The 24,376-nt window shown below is 39.8% G+C and overlaps 2 protein-coding genes and 1 pseudogene across 2 annotated transcripts in view; 2 read left to right on the top strand and 1 right to left on the bottom strand.

Annotated features, from left to right (window-relative positions):
- Nucleotides 1-502, bottom strand: part of VWA5A (von Willebrand factor A domain containing 5A) — a 30,241-nt gene extending 29,739 nt beyond the window's left edge. The window contains exon 1 of the mRNA XM_055581289.1: nucleotides 467-502. The gene's annotated coding sequence lies outside the window, so the exon portion shown is untranslated. The remainder of the gene's footprint in view (nucleotides 1-466) is intronic.
- On the top strand, nucleotides 379-14,348 carry LOC129654194 (transmembrane protein 225-like; annotated as a pseudogene).
- Nucleotides 14,349-17,262: 2,914 nt separating this feature from the next.
- LOC129653787 (olfactory receptor 147-like) lies at nucleotides 17,263-18,274 on the top strand. Its single transcript, XM_055583474.1, has one exon. It carries the CDS (start codon nucleotides 17,345-17,347, stop codon nucleotides 18,272-18,274), a length of 930 nt encoding a protein of 309 aa, XP_055439449.1. The 5' UTR covers nucleotides 17,263-17,344.
- The last annotated feature ends 6,102 nt before the right edge of the window (nucleotides 18,275-24,376 follow it).

Genomic DNA, 24,376 nt, shown 5'->3' on the forward strand with positions numbered 1-24,376 from the left:
AAGCTTTAGCCGCTGCAGTACGACTGGGGAGGGGGTTGGGGGTGGGGGGTGCGGGGTGGGGGGACTTGGAGAGAGAGGGCTTGAAGCTCCATTTCCCCAGCATAAAATCACATAAAATTGAGAAAGCATCAAGTGTCCACAGGAAACAAAGGAAGGAAGAAAGAACGAAAGAAGTTGATCAAAAGTAAAATGAAGTAAAAGAGAAGTGAAGTAGAAAGAGGGGTCTTCGGATTATCCGGAGATGGCTACATCCCCCTTCCACATTCAGCAAGATTCCCCAGAACCACCAAACCCGCAGAAACCCTCAAGGCATCGCACTCCAGGACTAAGTTCCCTACCCTGGGCTTGCAGTTAAAACGAGCCCCGAAAGATTTAAAGATGGGGAAAGGGAGTTGGAAGAGGCAGGTCTCAATCCTCCGGGGCAAGGGTGCCATTCAGCGCCGGCGCGGGCACCCTAGTCACTTACCTCCAGCTGTTCCCAGCACTCTGCGTCGCTGCAGGCAGAAAACAGCTGCAGACAGAATTTCCAGGAAGCCACGCCCCCTCCTAGGGACCGGATGTAAGGTAGAGACTACGTGACTAAGGGATCGATGGAAAATTCTTACACACAATATTGAAAATTTCACTTCTCTCTGGTTCAAGTCCTCAACCCTGGAACGTTTGTTTTCTTTTCTTTTTCCTTTGTCTGGTCTCAGTTAAGGAACAATCAGAGGAGAGGCAAAGGGAAGGGATTTTTCTTTTTTTTTTTTTTTTTTTAATGAAAACACTGTTAGAAACTATATTAACATGAAAAATTACATGTTTTTGTAATAGACTGAATTAGCATTTCTTCATTCTTACTGTGCTAGGCCCCAAACTATATTGGTTTTATATCATTGATTCATTTTTCATTTGAGTCGTTTGTTCCAAGATTGTATCCCCTCCTACAATATGTGGGGGAAATGAGGAGCCAAGGAAAGGCACCCACAGACCAAGTCTTCCAGTCATGAGTCACTTGTGGGTTTTTCATTCTGACTACAAAATCAAATAATGGGGACTAACAGTGCAAATAACTGAGAATATTTGTGCTCATTCAGGCCTTAGGTGCATTTTGGAATTCAAAAGCAATTTAGCAATTTAAAAGCTATGTTTTTAAACATTTCCATGTACTACATACTACTATTAAAACTATGAGAATTGAAAAGTATTTTTTCAAAAGTGAAGTCTAGATCATGATTGCTCAATAGAAAGATAATGCAGGGTCTTTCCTGGTGGTCTAGTGGTTAAGACACCACCCTTCCAGTGTAAGATGTGCAGGTGTGATGTGCCAGGGCCGGGGAACTAAGATCCCACATACCACATGGCCAAAAAACTAAAAAGAAAAAAAAAATTTAGAAAAGGAAAGATAATACAGTCACATGAGTGATTATAATGTCCTAGAAGTCCATTTTTTAACAGCAAAGAAAAAAAAAAAGTAACAAATCAATTTAATGCTGTATTTAATATGGTATATACAAAAACTTATATTTTAACATATAATGATGTAAAACTCCTTATGAAGCATTTTGCATATTTTGTACAGATTTTTGAAATTAATAATGTATTTACACTACACCTAAAATCATACTACATTGTAAATGCTCAGTGACCACACTTAGCTAGTGGCTATAATATCCAACAGCACGGGTCTAGAATATAATTTTTTAAAAATCAATGTTGACTGTCAAATAATTGCCCCCTTTTAAAGAAGGGAACCATTAACACAGAAGTGGCAGAAACAGCACTGAATCACTAGTCAAATACATTTTGTTTCAGTACACAGGGTACCATCTGATCCATCAGAGAGGCTCTCTGAGCTCATGTTTTAACCTGTAAAAAATAAATAATAAATACTTCTAGGAATTGCCATACAAATTAAACAAAACATTTTGGGCATTGTCCATTGTGTATAAAAATATTTCTAGTATTAAAATTTCTATTTTAGAGGCTGATGATGTCACACACTAATTCACACATTAGACACTATGTGACTTAACTAAGCATTAAGTGGACACTATACATCTGAGTTTAAGATAGGTGTCCACAGGCTCTTCTCTCCACTTCTGTGGCTCGGTGGCCTGCAAACATCAGAACCTCTAGCTTACAAGAAAATCAGGAGTTAATTTAGAATCTTTTTGTTTTAATTTCTATACAACATGAACATTGTTACTATGAAACTCACCTTCCTCCTCTGAAACTAGCTGAGTATCTTTTCTTTCCCTAATCTCATCATTTTAAGAGGAAAGATGTCAGTTATTCCTTTTCATCTTTACATTAAGAAGAAGCAGGTTTAAAAGAATGTGACTTCTGTTCTCAGTTCAAGTATTTTATTCCGAGAAATATAAAAGCAAGTGTCCCTCAAGGAATTCTGATTTCTGGGGTTTAGTGGCCTGAATATTTATAAGAATATATCCTCTAATATTCTTTTTACAAGTGGAAACCTGTGTAATATCATATTTCCTGAACAATGCAATTAATATAGCCTAATATCAGATACATATTTAGAACACAATGATGAAGAAATAGAATGTGTAAAAGAAAGAATGTAATATTCTCTTAAGTGTTTTAAACTATAGTGGTAGATTTCCAGTCATATTTTTAAGTAAGACATGAATAAAGTTTTAATTTAAAAATATAAGAATAATTCAAATATTACATAAATTTATTCCTACCCCAAAATTATATAACTATTCTTTCTCCCTTAAAAATTTTTGTTGACATGTAGTTAATTTGCAATGTTGTATCAGTTTCAAGTATACAGTAAAGGTATTCAGTTATGTATGCTTCCTTTTTCACATTGTTTTCCTTTATAAATTATTACAAGATATTGAATATTGAGTATAGTTCTCTGTGTTATATGGTAGGTCCTTGTTGTTTATCTATTTTTATATGTAGTTCAGTTCAGTTCAGTTCAGTCGCTCAGTCGTGTCCAACTCTTTGCGACCCCATGAATCGAAGCACGCCAGGCCTCCCTATCCATCACCAACTCCCGGAGTTCACTCAAACTCACATCGATCGAGTCGGTGATGCCATCCAGCCATCTCATCCTCTGTCGTCCCCTTCTCCTCCTGCCCCCAATCCCTCCCAGCATCAGAGTCTTTTCTAATGAGTCAACTCTTTGCATGAGGTGGCCAAAGTACTGGAGTTTCAGCTTTAGCATCATTCCTTCCAAAGAAATCCCAGGGCTGATCTCCTTCAGAATAGACTGGCTGGATCTCCTTGCAGTCCAAGGGACTCTCAAGAGTCTTCTCCAACACCACAGTTCAAAAGCATCAATTCTTCGGCGCTCAGCCTTCTTCACAGTCCAACTCTCACATATATGTAGTAGTGGGTAGCTATTAATCCCAAACTCCTAATTTATCCCTCACTTTTCAAACCTTTGGTAACCATAAGTTTGTTTTCTATGTTTATTTCTGTTCTGTAAATAAGTTCATTTGTATAGTTGTTTTTGATTTCACATATAACTGATATATTTGTCTTTTTCTATTGGACTTACTTCACTTAATGTAATAATCTCTAAGACCATCCATGTTGCTGCAAATGGCATTTTTCATTCTTTTTTAATGTATGAGCAATATTCCATTGTATATATTATATATACCACATCTTCTTCATGTAGTCATCTGACAATGGACATTTAGGTTGCTTCCATGTCTTTTTGTTGCTGTTGTTTAGTCACTAAATCATGTCTGACTCTTTTGTGACCCCATAGACTGTAGCCCGCCAGGCTCCTCTATCCATGGGATTTCCCAGGCAAGAATTCTAGAGCAGGTTGTCGTTTCCTCCTCCAGAGGATCTTCCTGACCCAGGAATCGAACCCACATCTCCTACTTGGCAGTGGAAATCTTTACCACTGAACCACGTCTTGGCTACTTTTAATAGTGCTACTATGAGCATAAGGGTGCATGTATCTTTTCAAATTAGTTTTTGTCTTTTCTGAATATATGTCCAGGAATGGAAAAAATTCAGTCATATAATTGTAAATGACAAATGATGGAATCTTTTAAATTCATTTATTAAATATTTTAGGGAGTCCTCTCACATTCCAGTGATTAGGACTTGGTGCTTTTACTGCTATGACTTTGGGTTTCAATCCCCAGTTGAGGAACTAAGATCCCACAAGTCACAGAACATGGGCAAAACAAGTATTGAGGATATCTACTACAGATGAGCACACTGAAAGATGATGCAGCATCATTCTCTTCACAACCTTGCAGTCTAGTGAGGAAAGGACTGGCCAACACATGCCTCATCCTGATCAACTGCTGAATGAGTGAATCACCATATCCAGTGCTCTCTTTGACTTAGAACCATCACTCCTAATGTATCAAACCCATCCCTGAGGAGACCAACAAGTCATTATAAAAAGTGGTAGGAACTGGTTGAGTTTCAGAGGTGAGGCAGACCACCACTGTCTATAGCGATAACAGCAGTCTTTAGGGAAGGGTAGATTTTAAACTGTCTTCAGAAGCAGGGAGAATTCACTTAGGCTGAAGGACACAAAGGGATATTCAGATGTAAGATAAAATAATCACCACCAGATACCTAATTCAATCAGAATACTTTGTTTTTCTCCAGCTTAGAAATTCATGGCCTGAAAAAGAAGTAAGATACACTAATTTATACAAGAAATTTTTCGTTTCCTAGAAAAATCACAAAATGAGATTGGGTGTATCCCCTAGATTTACTGACAAAAAACTGACAAATAAATATTGTGTATGCTTAAAGTGTAAGCTTCCCAGGTAGACCAAGTTTAAATGTATCCACTTGCCAATGCAGGAGATGCAAGAGTCAAGGGTTCAATCTACAGGTTGGGAAGATCCCCTGGAGAAGGAAATGATAACCCACTTCAGTATTCTTGCCTGGAAAATTCCATGGACAGAGGAGCCTGATGGGCTATGGTCGATGGGATCTCAGAAAGTCAGACAAGACTGGGCAATTGAGTACACCCACACATACATACTTAAAGTGTACAAACTGATGATTTGATATATTTTGAGATGATTATCACATTAACACATCAACCACCTTATATGGTGACTGTTTTAAAAAGTTTTAAGTTATAAGATAAATTCCTGGAATCTGATGTACAGCATGTGAATTTTATTCATAATACTATTTTTTATACTTGAATTTGGCTAAGAGATCAGCTCTTAATGAAAAGAAATGAGTCCTCAAAGATATGATTTATGGTACTAGAAAAGTAGATATTTGACACAGTATTCTTGCTTATCCTTAAAATAAAATATTACAGATAAACATCTGTTCTCCTTATATATCTTCTAACAAAATTATTGTATAAGGTCTACTGGAGTCAATATTTTATTTTTTATTTTCATTTAAAAAAAAATTTTTGTGTTAAAATACACAAATTTTAAACACGAAGCTTCAAGCATACCCAAGACCTATATGAGCCCTCTACCACCCCATGAATCATGCATATTGTGAATAACGTTTAGTAAAATAAATCTCAAATCAGACTATTATGATCCCATGAGTGTGAGTGTGTGTATGTGTCACTGTCTCACCATGCAAGTAGTTTGTTTGAAACTAAAAATTATTTGTAATTTGCTGCAAAATTATCTTGAGGGGTGATGCTGCTGCTGCTAAGTCGCTTCAGTCGTGTCCAACTCTGTGCGACCCCATAGACGGCAGCCCACCAGGCTCCCCCATCCCTGGGATTCTCCAGGCAAGAACACTGGAGTGGGTTGCCATTTCCTTCTCCAATGCATGAAAGTGAAAAGTGAAAGTGAAGTCGCTCAGTCATGTCTGACTCTTAGTAACCTCATGGACTGCAGCCTACCAGGCTCCTCCGTCCATGGGATTTTCCAGGCAAGAGTACTGGAGTTGGGTGCCATTACCAGATTTCAAAAAACAATAAATGTAATTCAAAGGCAAGGAGAAGTGTTCAAACTATCTCATATTCTTTTTGTAATGTGGATAAGTCAAAGTGAAATGAGCTAAAGCAATGTCTTCACAGTTATGCCAGGCACATATCTCATGTGGAAGGAGATAATTTAGGTGATTCTCTCTGTGTTCTAACTTATGTTTGTTGAATTAAAGGTGAGCTAAGTCCCTATACATAATTGTTAATGTGTTATTTGACTTAGAATAATTATTTTAAATATATCAAATCCTTCTCTGTGGGGCAAAGCAAATCATTGATCTTATTCCCATACAGATAATTACATAATTTATTTTCCACCACGGTTGGAAATTCTTCTGGAGGAGGGCATGGCAACCCACTCCAGTATGCTTGCCTGGAGAATCTCCATGGACAGAGGAGCCTAGCAGGCTACCAGTGCATGGGGTTGCAAAGAGTCAGACATGACTGAGCAACTGAGCACATATTCCACCACTGGAATGGTGCAGTCATCCAAAAAAAATACTAAGGGGTACATGTACCTCTAGGAGATATTTTTATTTAATCCTTAGACAGAAAATAATACATGACTTGGGTTATTAGGATTATGTGAAAATAAACTCATCTGCTGCTTTGGGGATATCAATATAGAAGATTTTATTGACTGTATACCTGTCACCCTCCTTTGATTCCTGGGGGAAAGTTTCTGAAGTGGAATAAAACTTAGAGATCAAGAAGTTACACAAAGAGACAAGCACTAAGAGTAAACACAGAGAATGACTTAGATGCCATCTCTCTTCTTCCTCTTTTCCTTTATCCAAAAGCCATGGTTTAGGTGCTGTCTCAAGGTAGAAGAAAGAAGAACATTTAAAGTCATGTGAGCTAGTGAAAAGCCTGGACACTAGAGAAGTGGTTTTTGTTTTTTCATCCCTTTTTCAACTTTTTAGCTCTTTTTAAGCTATGACCTTCTGAAGCTTTCTGTTGAGGCATTCAGGTTTGGGAAGAACCGCTGCTCCCTTCAAACCCTGCTCTCACTGTCCTAAGTACAAGCCACCAGGGAGAGTGCCCACTCCACCACCACCCACAGTGCCTGGCAGCCCCCATGGGCACCCTGGGCTTGCTGCTGCTCCACCAGACACGGCTGCTTTAGTCTGAAGGGAGCCATGGTCGGTGGAGTGAAAACACGTTCTTACACTTGGTCTGCATGACTGTTATGCTTTGCTGGTATTTATACTACAAATGGTAATGTGCAGTAACATCTTGTAGAGATTTCTACCAAAATCAAATGTGGGGTTTTAGATCCCTCAGATACTGTGAAAATGCAAAAAGGAAATGGTCCAGAGTCCAGTCTCAGTGAGAGCTTCACACTGTCCTCAGGTTTTACCTGTCGGAGGGGAGATAGAGCTAAAGTGGCTCCCTCTAACCCCAGTTGTCTGATTATGCAAATCTGGGGTTGGAAAATGAAATTTTTAATTTCCGTAGCATTCCAGTTCAGTTCAGTCACTCAGTCACGTCCGACTCTTTGCAACACCATGGACTGCAGCATGCCAGGCCTCCCTGTCCATCACCAACTCCCGGAGTTTACCCAAACTCACGTCCATTGAGTCGGTGATGCTATCCAACCATCTCAGCATTCCAGAGAAGTACATAATCAAGAAATCCTGGGCTAGAATGTAACAAAATGCCACCGCCTAGTTCTGCAGATCAGAGTCTGTCCTGAAGGTCAAAGTCCACACCTCAGAAAAACATCTGATAAAGAAGGGAATGGGGAAACCAAGTGACATGAAAAGTATCTGAGTGCAAGTACAGACATAGACCATAGAGATGCTGTATAGAGACTCTCCACCCATAAACCCTGTAATCATCACCTTCACTAAGTTCCAACAGGCAGAAGGGGATCTTCTGCCTATATATGTGTGCCCCAGGGTTCGGGTTGACCCTCTGTGCCTTTCTCTTAAAGATGATGTTAGGAAGAGCTATTTCAGCTACGGGGATCATGATAAAGAGCTATGTATTCAGTTGCCTAGAATACATATCCCACGGGCAGGAATCAGACCATCCAGGTCTCAGGTAGTGAGGAGTATTAGCCTACAGTCTCTCACTCCCAAGCTGAAGGGTATTCCAAGTAGAGTAGAGGAAGGTAGCTATCATACTTTCATTTAGAAAGAAAGGAAAATAAGTATCCATGAGAGAGACCAGAAACAACACAGTCCGAGACTTGTCCATGGTACCCCAACCCAGGGGACAGAGTCTTAGAGGATACTCTTCTCTTAAAATTGTTTGGCTCACAGAGCTCTGCACCTAATCATGCTGATAAGTGACACAGACACTGCTTTAGATGAATAATTATTCCTTTTTTTTTTTTTTTTTTTTTTTGCCTCCCGAGTTCCTGGTGTTTAGGAAAAGATTCTGTTTTTTGAGGGAAGTGGGAGGGGAGCTGGGCTCCAGGGAGATGGGGGCAAGGGACACAGAGAAGGGCAAAGAAGAGAGGCCCAGGTAGCCTGGGCATTGATCTTCCTGCCCCGCTGAGAATCTGCATTCATTCCTGCCCTCAGGTGTACGAAAGGAGCTGGTTTCTTTTTGAAAATAATTCACTTGCTTTATTTATGGCTGTGCTGGGTCTTTATTGCTGCATGCAGGCTTCCTCTAGTTGCGGCAAGTGGGGGCTACTCTTAATTGCAGTGGATGACCTTCTCATTGAAATGGCTTCTCTTGTTTCAGAGCAAGCGCTCCGGGTGCACGGACTTCGGTGCTTGTGCTGCACTGGCTCAGTAGCTGCGGCTCACAGGCTCTCCAGGGCAGCCTCAGTAGCTGCGGCTCACGGGCTCTCCAGGGCAGCCTCAGTAGCTGCGGCTCACGGGCTCTCCAGGGCAGCCTCAGTAGCTGCGGCTCACGGGCTCTCCAGGGCAGCCTCAGTAGCTGCGGCTCACGGGCTCTCCAGGGCAGCCTCAGTAGCTGTGGCTCACAGGCTTAGTTGCTCTCAGCATGTGGGATCTTCCCAGATCAGGGATCAAACCCACGTCCCCTGCACTGGCTGATGGATTCTTATTCACTGTAGCACCAGGTAAGTCCCAGGAAAAGCTTTAATTGTCCCAGATGGGACTATGTTCAGTTATTTACTAGTGAATCTTGCAATCATGAATGCTACAATTGTATAGTTTCTACTTTCCAAGATACATTCAAGTGGGAAACATTTGTACATGTGAACACAGTCACAAATAGATTTCAATGGTGAAGTCAAAATTAACATTAAAAACTGTCTAATGTGGAAATATATAAGACATAAGCCAAGAGTGAACCCTCACATAAACCATGGACTTTGGACAATAATAATATGTCATTGTAGGTTTGTAAATGTAACAAATGTACCACTCTGGTGGGGATGTTGAGAACAGGAAAGGCTGTCCCTGTGTGGGATATACAGGGAGTATATGAAAAATCTCTGCATCTTCTGCTCAATTTTTCTGGAAAAACATAACTGCTCTTTAAAATATTATTTTCTTAAACTTGTTTAAATATGAAAAATTTGAAAATATGAAAAATATGAAAAAATATGAGATATAGCAAACTCTGTGCACAGATAAACATGGGTCACCTTAAATCCTGGCATATTAAAGAAGTTTTAACTATTTTAAGAAATTTGAGGGATAAAAAATTAATCTGAAAGGGAAATAATGAAGTAAAAACTTAAAGTAGTAAACTCTACTTAAAATAATATTTTCAAATGGATAAATATGTAAAGGGATCTTGAATATTATCAACAAATTGATAGCCCTCTAATAAACCAGATTAAGAAAACAAAGAGGGAGAGTGAGTAAATCTATGAGGAAAACTTAGTCCTCATCTTTTAGTGATATCAACAAATATTTAAGGATGAAATTCTCTGAGTTTGTTTCAGAATAACTCAGGGATGAGCACTGAAGCTGGGTAAAGGGTACACGGGAACTATCCCACCAGTCTCTCCTCTTTCAAAATTTCATACTTACCTTTTGAAACTAAAACTCTAATTTTCTTTTTCCATTTATTGTTATTTCTTTAATCTAGTTGTCTATTTAAAAAAAAAAAAAAGAAAAACATAAAACCTAACAATCTCCCTTCTACTTTCACTTCTTCCATTGTTCTGCAGAGAATGCCATGCCCAAAACCACCAGTGACATTCTAATCATCAAATCAAGTGACATATGTTCAGCTTCCACCTAATTAGATTTCTCTGCAACATTAGGAATCTAATTTCTCCTCAAAACTCAAGCTTCCTTAATTAGTCAGCAGCATTTGTATTTTTCTAGGTGGCTTTAGTGGTAAAGAACCCACCTGCCAATAGGAGATATAAAAGACAAGAGTTCGATCCCAGGGTAGGGAAGATCCCCCTGGAGGAAGGCATGGCAACCCACTCCAGTATTCTTGCCTGGAGAATCCCATGGACAGAGGAGCCTGGCGGGCTACAGTCCACAGGGTCGCAACGAGTCGGACACGACTGAAGCGACTTAGCATGCAAGCACACACACACAGCCTTGCTCTGACCTCTCCTTCTTTGCTCTTTCTCATAAAAGATGATGTTAATCAGAATTTCCTTCACTGCCTCTTGTCACCTTCCGTGTGATATCCTCTCATGGTGATATACACACCTATGCTTCAACTGCCATTACTAGGTTGATAACTTTTAACCTGCTATTAAGTTTCAAGACTAATTCTATCATATGCTTTCAAGGCACCTTAAACTTAACCAAAACTTGTACTTACTAAATTCTTTCTCATAAGCAGGCTTGTGCTTGTTCCCATGGTTTACATCTTATTTAATGGCATCTTGACTCCTGTTTTCCCTAACTACATATATCATTTCTTCTCTGACCTGTGTCTCACTAATCCCTCACCTATCTTCAAAACACCCCAAATTATGAGTGGTCATTCTCTTTTGTGATGCTAGCTACCTGACATCTCACATAGTGATCCAATTACCTTTTTCATTTCCTTGATCCCTATCTAATGTTCATCAATCCTGGAACATATAATCCTGATGTCTTCCATCATACGCGTCTAACTTCTTTCAGGACCTCTAGTTGCTCCTATAGCTGACAGTGTTTTCTATGTGTGATATCATACATCCTTCTTTATCTGGTTCCTCTTTCAGGGCCTCTGCTGCTGCTGCTAAGTCGCTTCAGTCATGTCTGACTCTGTGTGACCCCATAGACGGCAGCCCACCAGGCTCCCCCATCCCTGGGATTCTCCAGGCAAGAACATTGGAGTGGGTTGCCATTTCCTTCTCCGATGCATGAAAGTGAAAAGGGAAAGTGAAGTCACTCAGTCATGTCCGACTCTTAGCGACCCCATGGACTGCAGCCCACCAGGCTCCTCTGTCCATGGGATTTTCCAGGCAAGAGTACTCGAGTGGGGTGCCATTGCCTTCTCCGTCAGGGCCTCTAGGCCCCTTGGTGATTCCACTGTAGTAGGTCTCAGGGTCAAGGGTCAGACCAAGATGATTCCATGGCAGTTGGCAGCCGTGACAACAGACTAGCCCAAATGAATGAGTGGGGAACAGTAGGATTTATCTTCTCTGCTCCATAGGCTACTTCACTTTCTACCACTGCCATTGCATCAGCAATCACTAAAAGATTTTCCCCTATTTCTTGTGACTAATCCTATCGGAGAAGAAGCATGTGGGATATTGGTGACAGTCTCTGCTAGAAAACCCCAATCACAGTGGTGCACATACTGGTCAGAAAGGTCGAGGCCACCAACATGTTCTTTTCCTCCTGGGTCTTAGTCCTCTTGGCAATAGGACTCATCATAGAAGAATGGGCTGAGCTGAAGTTGGGACCCCAAAACCCATGATAAACCACAGTCCGTGGATATGTTGTACCTCACTGTGGCCATCAGGTCAGAGCTATTATATGGAAAGAGATAGGTGGAGAATGAGGGTTCATCCTTCCTTGACTTCCGTTCATCTCACCATTATCCTCTAGTGCAACCACCTATGGTTGCAGTGTGCTCACTTCCATAATCAACACAGTCAAGGTCTACCCCAAAAGCTCAGCATTTGTACGTTTTGGAAAAAAGTTTAGAAGCTCACAGACTTAACTGATGGATCTCTGAGAAGCCCTGACAGTAACAACAGGGTATCTAGCACATCTAGAATGTAAGGATATAAAAGAAAGGTGACTGGCAGCAAAGAAAACATGTTACATTGTCACTAGAGGAAGACAAGAGTGTTTAGCAAGACATACATTTTGAAAAAATAGAAGAGAAAGAAGTTTACAGAGATAGAAAGAGAACAGTTTCTTTTGGTTCCATCTCCCATTTAGCTTAAGACCTCTACCTCTTTCTTGCCCCATCTTTGCTCTTTATTATTTAATCAAATGTTTCACCTCATTCATGTTTACCTAGAGATTTGTGTGCCCCAGGTAGAAATGAGCCAAAAGAAACACCTGTCCTCCTCTCAATACAGCTTCTTCTTTTCAACAGATGGCCTGGAAGTGGTCAGGAACATTCTGATTGTGTTGTTCAGCCTTTCCTTCATGCATAACTTGCTCCTGGGTTTTGAATTCACCTATACGATTCCTCAAACCAAATACACTCTCATTATGATTGCCTGCCTCGCTTTCCTCACAGGTAACTTCCTGTCTTCAGTCACAAGTAACTTCCTGTTTTCCCTAACATAGGATTGGAGGCATACTTGGTTTGTAGATCCAGGCTGTGGTCTCTGACTAACTCAGCCCTCCAAGTTCTTTGGCTTAGATACGCAGCTGCCAAATTGGATCCACCACTCAAGTGGCATTGGCCTTTGGACAAGGTGCAGTTGTGAGTGGTAGGGGTTGGGAAGTCAAGCATATCTCAGGTTAAGTCTTAAGTACGGGAGCCAGGGTCCATCAGAAGGGACTTTTCTTTCTCCTTTTGTCTGGACATCAGGTATCCTTCTGCTCGGTGCACTCCTACTGTATCACCACATGCTAATTCAAGGTGAATCCGTGTATTATTCAAGTTACAAGGTCTCCTGGGTTATTTTTACTACATACTTAAACGTTTTATTGTTATTCGCCTCTGATGAGTGTCTTCAGGGCCCTTGATGGGTGCTAACAACCAATCCATCTCTGATAGGCGGGAGAGTGAGAGGATGAGAAAGAAGATAGAGGGAAAGTTACCAACCTTTGCATTTTAAAGGGCTAGTGGGGAGTTAGACTCACTCTGAGGATGGTTCCTATAGGATGTGGGCTGAGTGAGATTTTCAAAATGCTTGCCTCCAAGGGAACCCTTCCTTTCCACCTTTTCTTTCATACCTGCCCCATTCAGAGTGGAAATAACCACTAACTTCAAGACTAAAGAGAATGGCTGATAGGGAATGTTCACTCATGTGGAGGCAGTGACCCTGGGGGCATAGTGTCCTGCCAGGACAGCCTGAGGTCAGAGAGAATCATTGTCTGATGCACGGTGACCACCTACAAACACCAGAGAGTCTTCTAAGAAGTCTTTAAAATTTCCCTTGGAATTACACTTCCTAACTCAGAAGCATGTCCTCTGTCAGAAAGAATTCTCAATTGTGTTGAGTTGAGCACTGCCTGTGTGTGTGCTCAGTCACTCAGACATGTCCAACTCTTCCGAGACCCATGGACTGCCAGGTTCCTCTGGCCATGAGATTTTCAGGCAAGAATACTGGAGTGGGTTGCCATTTCCTCCTCCAGGGGATCTTCCCAACCTAGGGACTGAACCCAAGTCTCCTGCATCTCCTGCATTGCAGGTAGATTCTTTACCTGCTGAGCCATCAGGGAAGCCCCAAACCTTGTGCACGTGTGCCCAGTTGAGTCCGGCTCTTTGTGACCCCATGGACTGTAGTTGGGCTGTATTTAAGCTATTCTGCACACACTTTTAAAGTGAAAGAAAGAAAGGGAAGTTGCTCAGTCGTATCCAACTCTTTGCGACCCCATGGACTGTAGCCTTACCAGGCTCCTCTGTCCATGGGATTTTTCAAGCAAGAGTACTGGAGTGGGTTGCCATTTCCTTCTCCAGGGAATCTTCCCGACGCAGGGATCGAACCCGGGTCTCCTATATTGTAGGCAGATGCTTTTACTGTCTGAGCCACCAGCACTCTTCTGCTAAAGCATCCCCCTCCTGAATGGCTTGGGACAGTTCAAAGGGAACCATTAGGCTTTAGATCTGGGCCATAGGGAAGTAAGTGTTTCTGTGACTTTTCTATTGTTCCTTCATCACCCTCCCCTGGCTTCTCTTTTTCCCAGGATTCCTCTCTCTCTTACAGTGCAAGCAGTCCATCAATGGTTCTGGCAGCCTGATCACCATCCCCAAATCTGCCAGAGAAAGTCAGGTTATGGAGCAACATGGGGTTTCTATCAAAGTTGTCTCGTTACCAGCAGGTACTGCAATGACTCATAGTATTGTCCAGTTACACTCTGCCCACATGAAAGAAGATTCTCCAAAAAGACCACACGTCCAAGCACATGATGTAACCTGGGCTCTATGATTTGACAATTTATCTTTCTGTAAATGTTCATCTTAATGGCAACAGCTTGTGCATATGTGGTGTGTGAAGGTCCAACTGTATGGTGTGGTTTGGAATTACGTAAATGACTATAACTGGATTGGGGTCTATAAGAAGATCCAGAAGCTTTTAAAAAAATTGTTTTACCCTGAGAGCTTTTATTTGTTCTCACCATTTAATAGCATCTGTTATTAATATAGTAAATATAATCATATAACTGATAGTTGCTGTATTATTAACTTTATATATCACAATGATTTGGAATAATGTATATTACCTTTAGTCTCACTGATTTTATTGTAAAATATTTCAACCCTTCAGAAAAAATACAAAACAACATGATAAACACCTGTGTATACATCACCCAACTTTCACATTATAGACATGACTGATATTCCCCTAATTGCTTTTCTAATCTTAATTCCCTCATTTGTTTCACTGTCAAACACCTTTAATGATGCATTGTTGATAATTTTACATTCATGTCATCTTTCCTACAACTTTATGCATCTATAAAAATTGTAGAAAGTAGCTATCCAAGCATTTAAAGATCATTAAATATTGTACTGTACAGTTCATTTTTAGCAACTCACTTTTTTCACTTTACTTTATGGTTTTGTAATTCATTGATAAGTTTTGTTCTACTTCATTCATTCAAACTACTGTTAAGTTTTTCCCTTTAGGGCTATAATGTGAAATACTCATTTTCCAGTTGATGAAAAGCTAGCAGTTTTCTTTTGTTGTTTTGTCACTAAGTTGCATGCAACTCTTTTGTGACCCTATGGATGGTAGCCCACCAGTCTCCTCTGGCCATGGGATTCTCCAGGAAAGAATACTGGAGTAGGTTGCCATTCCCTTTTCTAGGGGATCTTCCTTACCCAGAAACTGAACCTACGTTTCCTACATCGGCGGGCAGATTCTTTACCACTGAGCCATCAGAGCAGCCTTGGTTTCTTTATTCTGTTAAAAATAGTGCTGCTATGAATATTCTTATACACAGTTCTCTCTGACCATGAGCTGGAGTTTCTCTTGGGTGTTTAGGACTAGACCAGCTGTATCAGAGAGTGTTTTCAATATGATAACTACCTGTGTTATTGTTGTTCATTTGCTGTCATGTCTGACTCTTGGCAACCCCATGGACTGCAGCACACCAGGATACCCTGTACTTCACTATCTCCCACAGCTTGCTCAAACTCACGTCCATTGAGTCAGTGATGCTATCTAACCATCGCATCTTCTGCTGCTCCCTTATCTTTTTGCCTTCAATCTTTCCCAGCATTACAGTCTTTTCCAATGAGATGGTTCTCCACTTCAGATAGCCAAAGTATTGAGTTTCAGCTCCAGCATCAGTTCTTCCAATGAATATTCAAGGTTGAATTCCTTTAGGATTGACTCGTTTGATCTTCTTGCAGTCCAAGAGGCTCTCAAGAGTCTTCTCCAGCACCACAGCTCAAAAGCATCAATTCTTCCACACTCAGTCTTCTTATTTCTAACAAATACTAAAGTGTTTCTTTTTATATGTGTACTTTTCTTAAACCATAAGCTCCTAGAAGGCATAGGATTGTCCCCTAATAATTCCTCAGCATCTGAAATAATACCTATCAGAAACCTACAAAAGTGTAGGGCCTAAGAACTGAGTCCCCCAGGCATAACTTACTGATGTTTTTCCTGCCCTACACTCAGGTCTACAAAGAAAAACATTGACTTAATGCTATATAAGCTTTTTCCTGTGGGGTAATAATTCTATTGTATCAGCTAAAATTGGTTCCAAGAAACATGGGAAAAAGGGATTTTCATTCCTTAGTATTTGTTAAGCAAATATTTATTCATTACCTACTGTATATGCCTGGTGTTACTCTAAGTTGCTACAAAAATAGCACTGAACAAAAAAGACAAAATCTCTGCCCTTATGGAACTTAGATTCAAATGCACCTGAGCATATCAATGTGTGTGTATGTGTTGTGAGAAAACAAACTAAGTAAACAAATAAGTGACTAGTATTTCATAGAGGGGTAGGTGCTGTGTATTCAGGAAAGGTAACCTGCTTTTCTATTTGAGGATCTGCCCCATTTGGCAACAAACAAAAATGTATGCAAAATGGTTTATTTCCAATACATCACTGTTATAGTGAACTCAGCTTAAATGCAGAGTAGGTAATTTCTCTTTGCTACAAATCATGATCTCTGGGGAAAAGACAATGAAAACCTAAGACTTCTAAGTTTTAATCAGGTCCCTAGGATTTCACAATAACCCCTGGGTCGTATTAGCAGGTGGCTCCCTGGGCACCAGCAGATGCTATTTCCACCCCCTGGACTGGAGAGGACACTCTGGCAGAGCCACCATCAGAAATCATGACCTGTAACTCGTGGCACCTCAGAGCCTGGGGTACCGAGGTCTGTGCTCTGACTCTTTCAGTCCAAAACACACTCAAAACAGAAACAATAGCAAAGAAGAAGAAGAATCTCTGTTCTGGGCTGTTCATCTCTAAAATTCATCAGAGCCACTTGCTCTTCCTTGAGAATATGGAAGCAGAGGTAGCAAGTCCCAACACTGAAGTTTCCGTACAGAAGGGTGAGTGTTGAATTTTATCTGCCCTGTTACTCATCTTCCAAACCTCATCTGGGGAAGCCAAGGATTCCCTGAAATAACAGCTTTGTTTCTGCTCAGATAACCACTGATCATTGGGTGTGTCTGATAAACTGTCAGAGCAGAAGTGGAACAGAGATGCTGTTGTCATGAGTCCACGGATTACTGAATTTTATCCCTGTAGAACTTGCACGATAGTGTTTTTTATACACTTCTTTAAAAATTTCCCCAGCCTTTATACAGAGGAGAAAGCAAAGACACACAGAAGGGTGGGTGGGGGTTCTTCTCAAATTCTGGGACTGTCTCAATAGACTGGGATTGGGTGGAGAGAGCGGGGTACTCATTTTAATGTTACGCTCTGTCCTGTTCCCACAGGTATGTCCTAGGGAAGAATGGCCCCAGGGAATGAATCTTCAGTGGCTGAGTTTATCCTGCTGGGTTTAACACAGCAGCCAGGACTCCAGCTGCCTCTCTTTTTCATTTTCTTAGCAGTTTATGTGGTCACTGTGGTGGGGAATGTTGGCTTGATTATTCTTATTGGTCTGAACCCTCCCCTGCACACTCCCATGTACTACTTTCTCTTCAACCTTTCCTTCATTGATCTCTGCCACTCCTCTGTCATTACCCCTAAAATGCTGATGAGTTTTGTAAGCCAGAACATCATCTCTTATGCAGAGTGCATGACTCAGCTCTGCTTCTTCTCCTTCTTTGTTATTGATGAGTGCTTTATTTTGACATCAATGGCCTATGACCGATACGTGGCCATCTGTAAGCCCCTGCTGTACAAGTTCTCCATGTCCCATGAGATCTGCCTCATGCTGACGTTGGGTGTATATGCGATGGGGCTTGTGGGTGCTATGGCCAATACTGGGTGCATGCTGCGACTCTCCTTCTGCGATGGAAACATCATCAATCACTACATGTGTGACATCCCTCCTCTCCTCCAGCTCTCCTGCACAAGCACCTCCATCAATGAGCTGGAGATTTTCATTGTGGTGGGTGTCAATGTCATAGTGCCCAGTGTCACCGTCTCCGTTTCTTACACCTTGATCCTCTTGAACATCCTTCGCATCCGTTCTGCAGAGGGCAGGTCCAAAGCCTTCAGTACCTGCAGCTCCCACATAATTGTGGTTTCTCTTTTCTTTGGATCATCTGCATTCATGTATCTCAAGCCTTTTCCTGCTCGGTCTCTGGATGAAGATAAAGTGTCCACAATTTTTTACACCATTGTGGGGCCAATGGTGAATCCTTTCATCTACAGTTTGAGGAACAAAGATGTCCAAATTGCATTGAGAAAGACCTTGAAGAAAAGAGTAGTCTGAACTAAAATTTTGTTAGTTATTGATGCCACATCTTAGTATGGACATACAATGTATAAAGACATGGAGAACATAGAAATTAAAGTAGAAATGTAAGTGATTTAAATCAGAGCATAAATTAAGTTCATTATATAAATCTCTTCATAAGAAAAAACACTGTATGGAAAAGGAGGATCAACCCTTCATCCTTTCATAGAAAATAGGGGAAGTAGTCATTGTGTCATTGTGCAGCTTATTTTCAGAGACTATATGGTTTTAAATTGAGAAAGTTGAATGATGATGTACCAAGGAATGGTAAGATTGTCAGATTTTTCATGGTGAGTAGGGAGAATTGAGAGAATAGCATTGACATATATACACTACCGAGTATAAAATAGATGGCTAGTGGGGAGCTGCTGTATAGCACAGGGAGCTCAGCTTGATGTTCTGTGATGACCTAAAGGGGTGGGGTACAGGGTGGGAGGGAGGCTTAAGAGAGAGGGAATATATGTATACACATAGCTGATTCATGTTATTGTACAGCAGAGACTAACACAGCATTGTAAAACATTTATACTCCAATTTTCAAAAATAAATAAAATTTTAAGTAAAGATTTCAGAAGTTTCTCTTTAGGTATCCCAGGGACATTAGGTACAAATAATATAGTTTATTTAATCAACAAATTGAAACTGAGCAACTATTTTGCATCAGTTTGTGTTTTTAAACAGCAGAGATACCATAGTGAACAAGGCAATGTTTGTGGTCTCATCAGGCTAATTGTCTATGGGAAGGTGGAGGTGGGGTGCAAGTGGGCAGCAGGAGGAGTCAGATTATGAGCAAATAAACAGATACACATGTATAGATGGGAAACACCATGTAGAGTCTTGAATTAAGGAGATGGTACAAGAAGTAACTATGGTTACTTCAGACTGGGTGTTCAGGAAGGATTTTTCTGAGAAGGAGACATTTTAACTGAGAAGAAAATTGGACACACAGAGAGATAAGAATATTCTTCACAGGGGAAAATCCACATGGGGACACTGGACTGAGTGGCCATCTGCAAGCCAAGGATAAAACAAACCTGCCAACACCTTGATCCTGGACTTAAAGCTTCTAGAACTGTGACAAATAAATGCCTATTTTTAAGCCACCTAGTATGGTATTTCTTTATAATAGCCCTAACAAACTAATGCATGGACTATTTACTGAACACTATGAAATATTTTTAAAAGAGTTGGGACTCACGATATAAACATCTCTTTTCAATGCTAAATATAGTCATATCAAATTTGATGGTCAAAAAGCCATACCTAACAAACTTACTTTTACTGAAAGACTAGTCTCTCTTTACTTGAGTCTTTTCCTTAATTCACTGAATTTCAAGACTGTATTAAAAATAATATTCATCAAGATGTCAGGAAGTGAATAGTTTTATGCTTGTGCAGAATTAGTACTTTTGGAGCAAATTTCCCTGGAATTCAGGTCATAGGACAAGTCTTGGAAAGGTCAGAATGGAGGAGGCAGGCTCCACTCTGCCCCCGATTTCCTGGGGGGAAGGCACAGGAAGGCCAGTCTCAGAGCCAGCAGGCTACAGCAACCTCTTTCCTCTTTCTGCTGTTCTTAGCTACCACAAGCATCCAGGCTGTGGGTGAGAGAGAAACTTATTCGTTGTTCCATGTGAGCTTGAGAAAAATGTACATACGGCTGTTGTCAGATGCTATTCCATCTCCCAATTTCAACTGGATTCTTACAGTGCTGCTGCCTGTTTAATTATTATCATTCTGTAATGCCTCTTCTTTATTAAAGATTAAATGTCCCTGGTAAGCTTCCTATGTCCTGTATGTTTTCTGAAATTAATATAATGACCCCAGCTTTCTTTTGAATGTTACCATGGTATGTATTTCTCCATCCTTTTACTCTTAACTTAAATCTTTACATTTAAAATGAGTTTCTTCTAGACAGTGCAAACTTGGTGTTTTTTTCATTATCCACTATGAAAATTTCTGTCTTTTTATTGCTGTATCTATCCGACATACATTTAAAGTGATTGCAGAGCTTTCTCAACTCACCATGGGGTTCTGGGGCCATATCATGACTTAGCCTAGCCTCCCTTCAATGTGTTCAGCATACTTACATTAGCCTACAGTTGGGCAAAATCATCTAACATAAAGCTAGAATCTTGTTTTGATTAAAATATGCAAATAAAAAAAGCTATTTATAATAAAGTGTTACATACCTCATGTAATTTGCTGAATACTGTGCTGAAAGTGAAAGGCTTTGCAATTGAAAAAGTATGGGCTGTTTACTGTCATGGTCAAATGATTGATGGGGAACTGCAGCTTGTGGCTTTTGACCCGTATTTATTTTAGACCCATGGTGAAGTTGAAAAATCATAAATCAAACTGTCCTAAGTCAGGGACCAGCTATATTAATGAACCTGAGTTAATATCATGTTTATAAGTGTTTTCTACTTGTGCACATGTTGTTTTCTTTGTTTCTTTATCTTCCCCTTTGTTTTCTTATTCTCCAGATTTAATTGAGCATTTTCTATTATTCCATTTTATCTCCTATCTTAATATATCAATTATCCTTCTTTTAAAATATTTACACTGGTTATCCTAAAGTTTACAATGCATGTTTTAATTTAATCGAATCCACGTTCAAATGACTCTATACAATATCATCTGTAGTACAGGGAGCTTGGACAGTTTCTACTTATTTTCTTCTGTGCTCCTATGACACTGATGTTATTCATTTCACAGAACCATGCTGTAATTACTAATGCATTGTTGCTACTATTATTTTAAACACACAGTTATCTATTAGATAAATTAAGAAGAATAAGACAAACTTTTTATGACTATTTTTTCCCTCTGATGCTCTTTTTAAAATGTCAGTTCAAGCTTTTGACCTATATTCTTTTTATGGTACAGGGAGGGAGGAAGGAGTAGGGTTCAGGATGGGGAACACGTGTATACCTGTGGCAGATTCATGTTGATATATTGCAAAACCAATACAATATTGTAAAATTAAAAAATAAAATAAAATTCAAAGAGAAAAAAAAAAGAATTTCTTTTAGTATTTCCTGCAAGGCAGTTCTGTTGACATCACTCTCTTAGATTTTGTTTGTCTGAGAATGTCATCATTTCACTTTCAAGTTGAAGGATAATATTATCGGATTTAAAATTACAGATTGGTGATTTTTTTGTTTCAACACTTTAAATATTTCACTCCATTCTCTTTGATTGCATGGTTTGCAATGAGAGTCCCTCTGTAATTCTTATCTTTGCTCCTCATGGGTGACACACTTCTCGCCCTTGGCTTCTTTAAGATTTTTGTTGTTGTTGCTGTTTTGTTTTGTTGAAATATACTTGATGTACATATTATGTTATTTTCAGGTGTACAACATAGTGATTCAATATTTAAACACATTATGAAATGATCACCATGATAAGTCTGGTAACCATCTGTCCTCATACAAAATTACTATAGTTTTATTGACCATTTTTCTTATGTTGTGTGTTCCCATGACATTTATTTTATAACTAGATGTTTGTACCTCTTAATTCCCTTCACCTATTTCTCTCATCCCCCACAGCATCTCCTCTGGCAACTGCTCATTTGTTCTCTGTATGTGTGAATCTAATTTTTGTTTTGTGTTTTAGAATTCACATATGAGATCATACATTATTGTCTTTCTCTGACTTATTTCACTTAGATGCATCCATAACATAAATGGCAAGATTTCATTCCTTTTTGTGACTGAGCGACATTGCAGTACTCCATAGAAATCTTTATCCATTTGTCTTGTCAGTGGACACTCTGTCACCATCTTGTCCTTTTTTCTATTTTATACTTCTTAATTTTATATTTTACATGAGTACCTATGATTCATTTTGTGACAATTCTGTTAATGTTGTGAGGTACACATTGAATCTCTATATATTTGTTTGCTTTTTGTGTATCTAATTATTCCCACCTCACTGTATTAAAAGCCTGTCATTTCTCCTTTAGATTGCCTTTGTTTTTTTGTCAAAATTATTGTTTCTAGTGTATGTGGATCTATTTCTGGACTCTGTACTTCATTCCATGGAACTATGCATTCTTTGGACTATTTGCATTTTTTATTATTGAGTGAAAGAGTGGTTTATGCATTTGGATGCTAAAAATATGTGCGTGCATGCTCAGCTGTGTCCCACTCTTTGCAACCCCATAGACTAGAGCCTGCCAGGCTCCTCTGTCCATGGGATTCTCCAGGCAAGAATATTTGAAGGGGATGCCATTTTCTCCTTCAGGGGATCTTCCTGACTCAGGGATTGAACCTGTGTCTCCTTTAAAAAAAAAAAATGTGCTTCCCAGGCTACAATAGAGGTAAAGAATTTGCCTGCCAAAGTATTTTGGATACCATGTGGATTAGTAACTAAGTTGTGTCCGATTCTTGTGACCCCATGGACTGTAGCCCACCACGCTCCTCGGTCAATAGGATTTTCCAAGCAATAATATTAGAGTGAGTTGCCACTCCCTTCTTCAGGGCATCTTCCTGACCCAGGAATCGAACCCAGGTCTCCTGCACTGCAGGCAGATTCTTTACCCACTAAACTACCAGGGAAGCCTATTTGGATACTAGGTCCTTATCGAACATATTTCTCTTGTTCTATTTGCTGTTTTTTGGCTTTTTTAAACCATCTTGATGATGTTTTGGAGGCACTCATATTTTGAACAGCCTGGTACTTTCAGACTAAGAAGGAAAACTTCTCTATTAAGTATAGTATCTCACTTGACTTTCTTTACTTTTATCCAAAACGTAATCATAGTTTTGATAGTTATATTTTTATTACAATGTTCCAGTGTGCCTTTATTACAGTGTTTCAATTGCCCATTAGGTAGCTTAAGGTCATGGAGCATTTTAAACTAGGAAGGAAGAGATCTGTGCTTTCAGAACTTATTCTAACAGCTGTGTACATAGCCAAATAAGAGGGAGTATGTGGGAAAATCCAGAATAACAGCTGGAGTCACCATATTTCAGCATGTAGTTCAATAAAAACCTAAAGTCAGTGTGGCTGTAGACCCTAATGCTGAGCATGTGAGAAATGTGAGAAACTCAGAAGGCTTCCACCAAAGAACAATGTAACTTATAGAGTTATTTATGTAGTGCCTACTGCATACTCTGCACTACACACAGCACTGTGAGAAAAGTTATAAGACAGAAGACATGTTTGTCCTTATAGAACTTATAGTGTCTAGGGGGACACAGGAATTAAAGGGGAAAATGCCTGGTGAGTGTTATGACAGAGGACCTATTGGAAGTTTTGACAACATGTATGATGACAGCTGACACTGTTTGACTATATACCACTTGGCTGGTACTATTCTAACCAATTTTTGTACAGTTTTTAATTTCATCATCAAGACAATGCAATGAAAAAGATGCGATCATTATCATCACTATTTTAGAAATTATGAACCTGAGGCATGGAGTTTAAGCACTGTGCTCAAGTTAGTAAGCGTGGCGGTAGGACTCAAAGCCACACCCTAAGTCTGTATCCCCCAGTCGTTTCTATGATGAGAAGGAATTGATGACCTCAGTTAATTAAATAACTTAATACATTTAAGGGCTCAGCTAGATCCTCAGAACTTTCCAGTAGGGCTTTAAACATAAAAACTTTAGAAAGGAGAAAGCCACTCAAAAATTTTTGAGATAACTCATGAAAGACAGTAACTGAAATTAGTTACTAGAGTCTTTGCAAAATTTATAGTACAGATATGAAGAAACCTATAAGCACTCTGGAAGTTTTCCATTTAGGATGTGGAAAGACATAGAGTAAGAATCTGTAAATAGATTCTTCTAAAGTAATGAAGATGATAGGAAGATGGGAGTCTACTTTTGCCTCTGCCTTGGGGGATGTAGAGTCCCTGGAGTGATGTGTAAACTGGATTCAAATACTGAGTCCCTAAAGAATTAAACAGAGAATATGGTCCAGAGTGTAAAACCAATTCCCTTTTTCTTTGCACACACATAGACTCTATTCCCTGAGGAGAGACTGAGTAAGCTTCCACCCTGTTTATAATCAAGAGCGCTACATCATTAAACCACATTCAATCTTGTGTGTCTTATCAAGTGGCAA

This window comes from Bubalus kerabau, chromosome 5, assembly GCF_029407905.1.
Source record: "Bubalus kerabau isolate K-KA32 ecotype Philippines breed swamp buffalo chromosome 5, PCC_UOA_SB_1v2, whole genome shotgun sequence".
NCBI classification, from domain to species: domain Eukaryota; kingdom Metazoa; phylum Chordata; class Mammalia; order Artiodactyla; family Bovidae; genus Bubalus; species Bubalus kerabau.

Excerpts from the sequence above, each read along its gene's own strand:
- LOC129653787 (XM_055583474.1), top strand. The coding sequence starts at position 17,345 with ATGGCCCCAGGGAATGAATCTTCAGTGGCTGAGTTTATCCTGCTGGGT.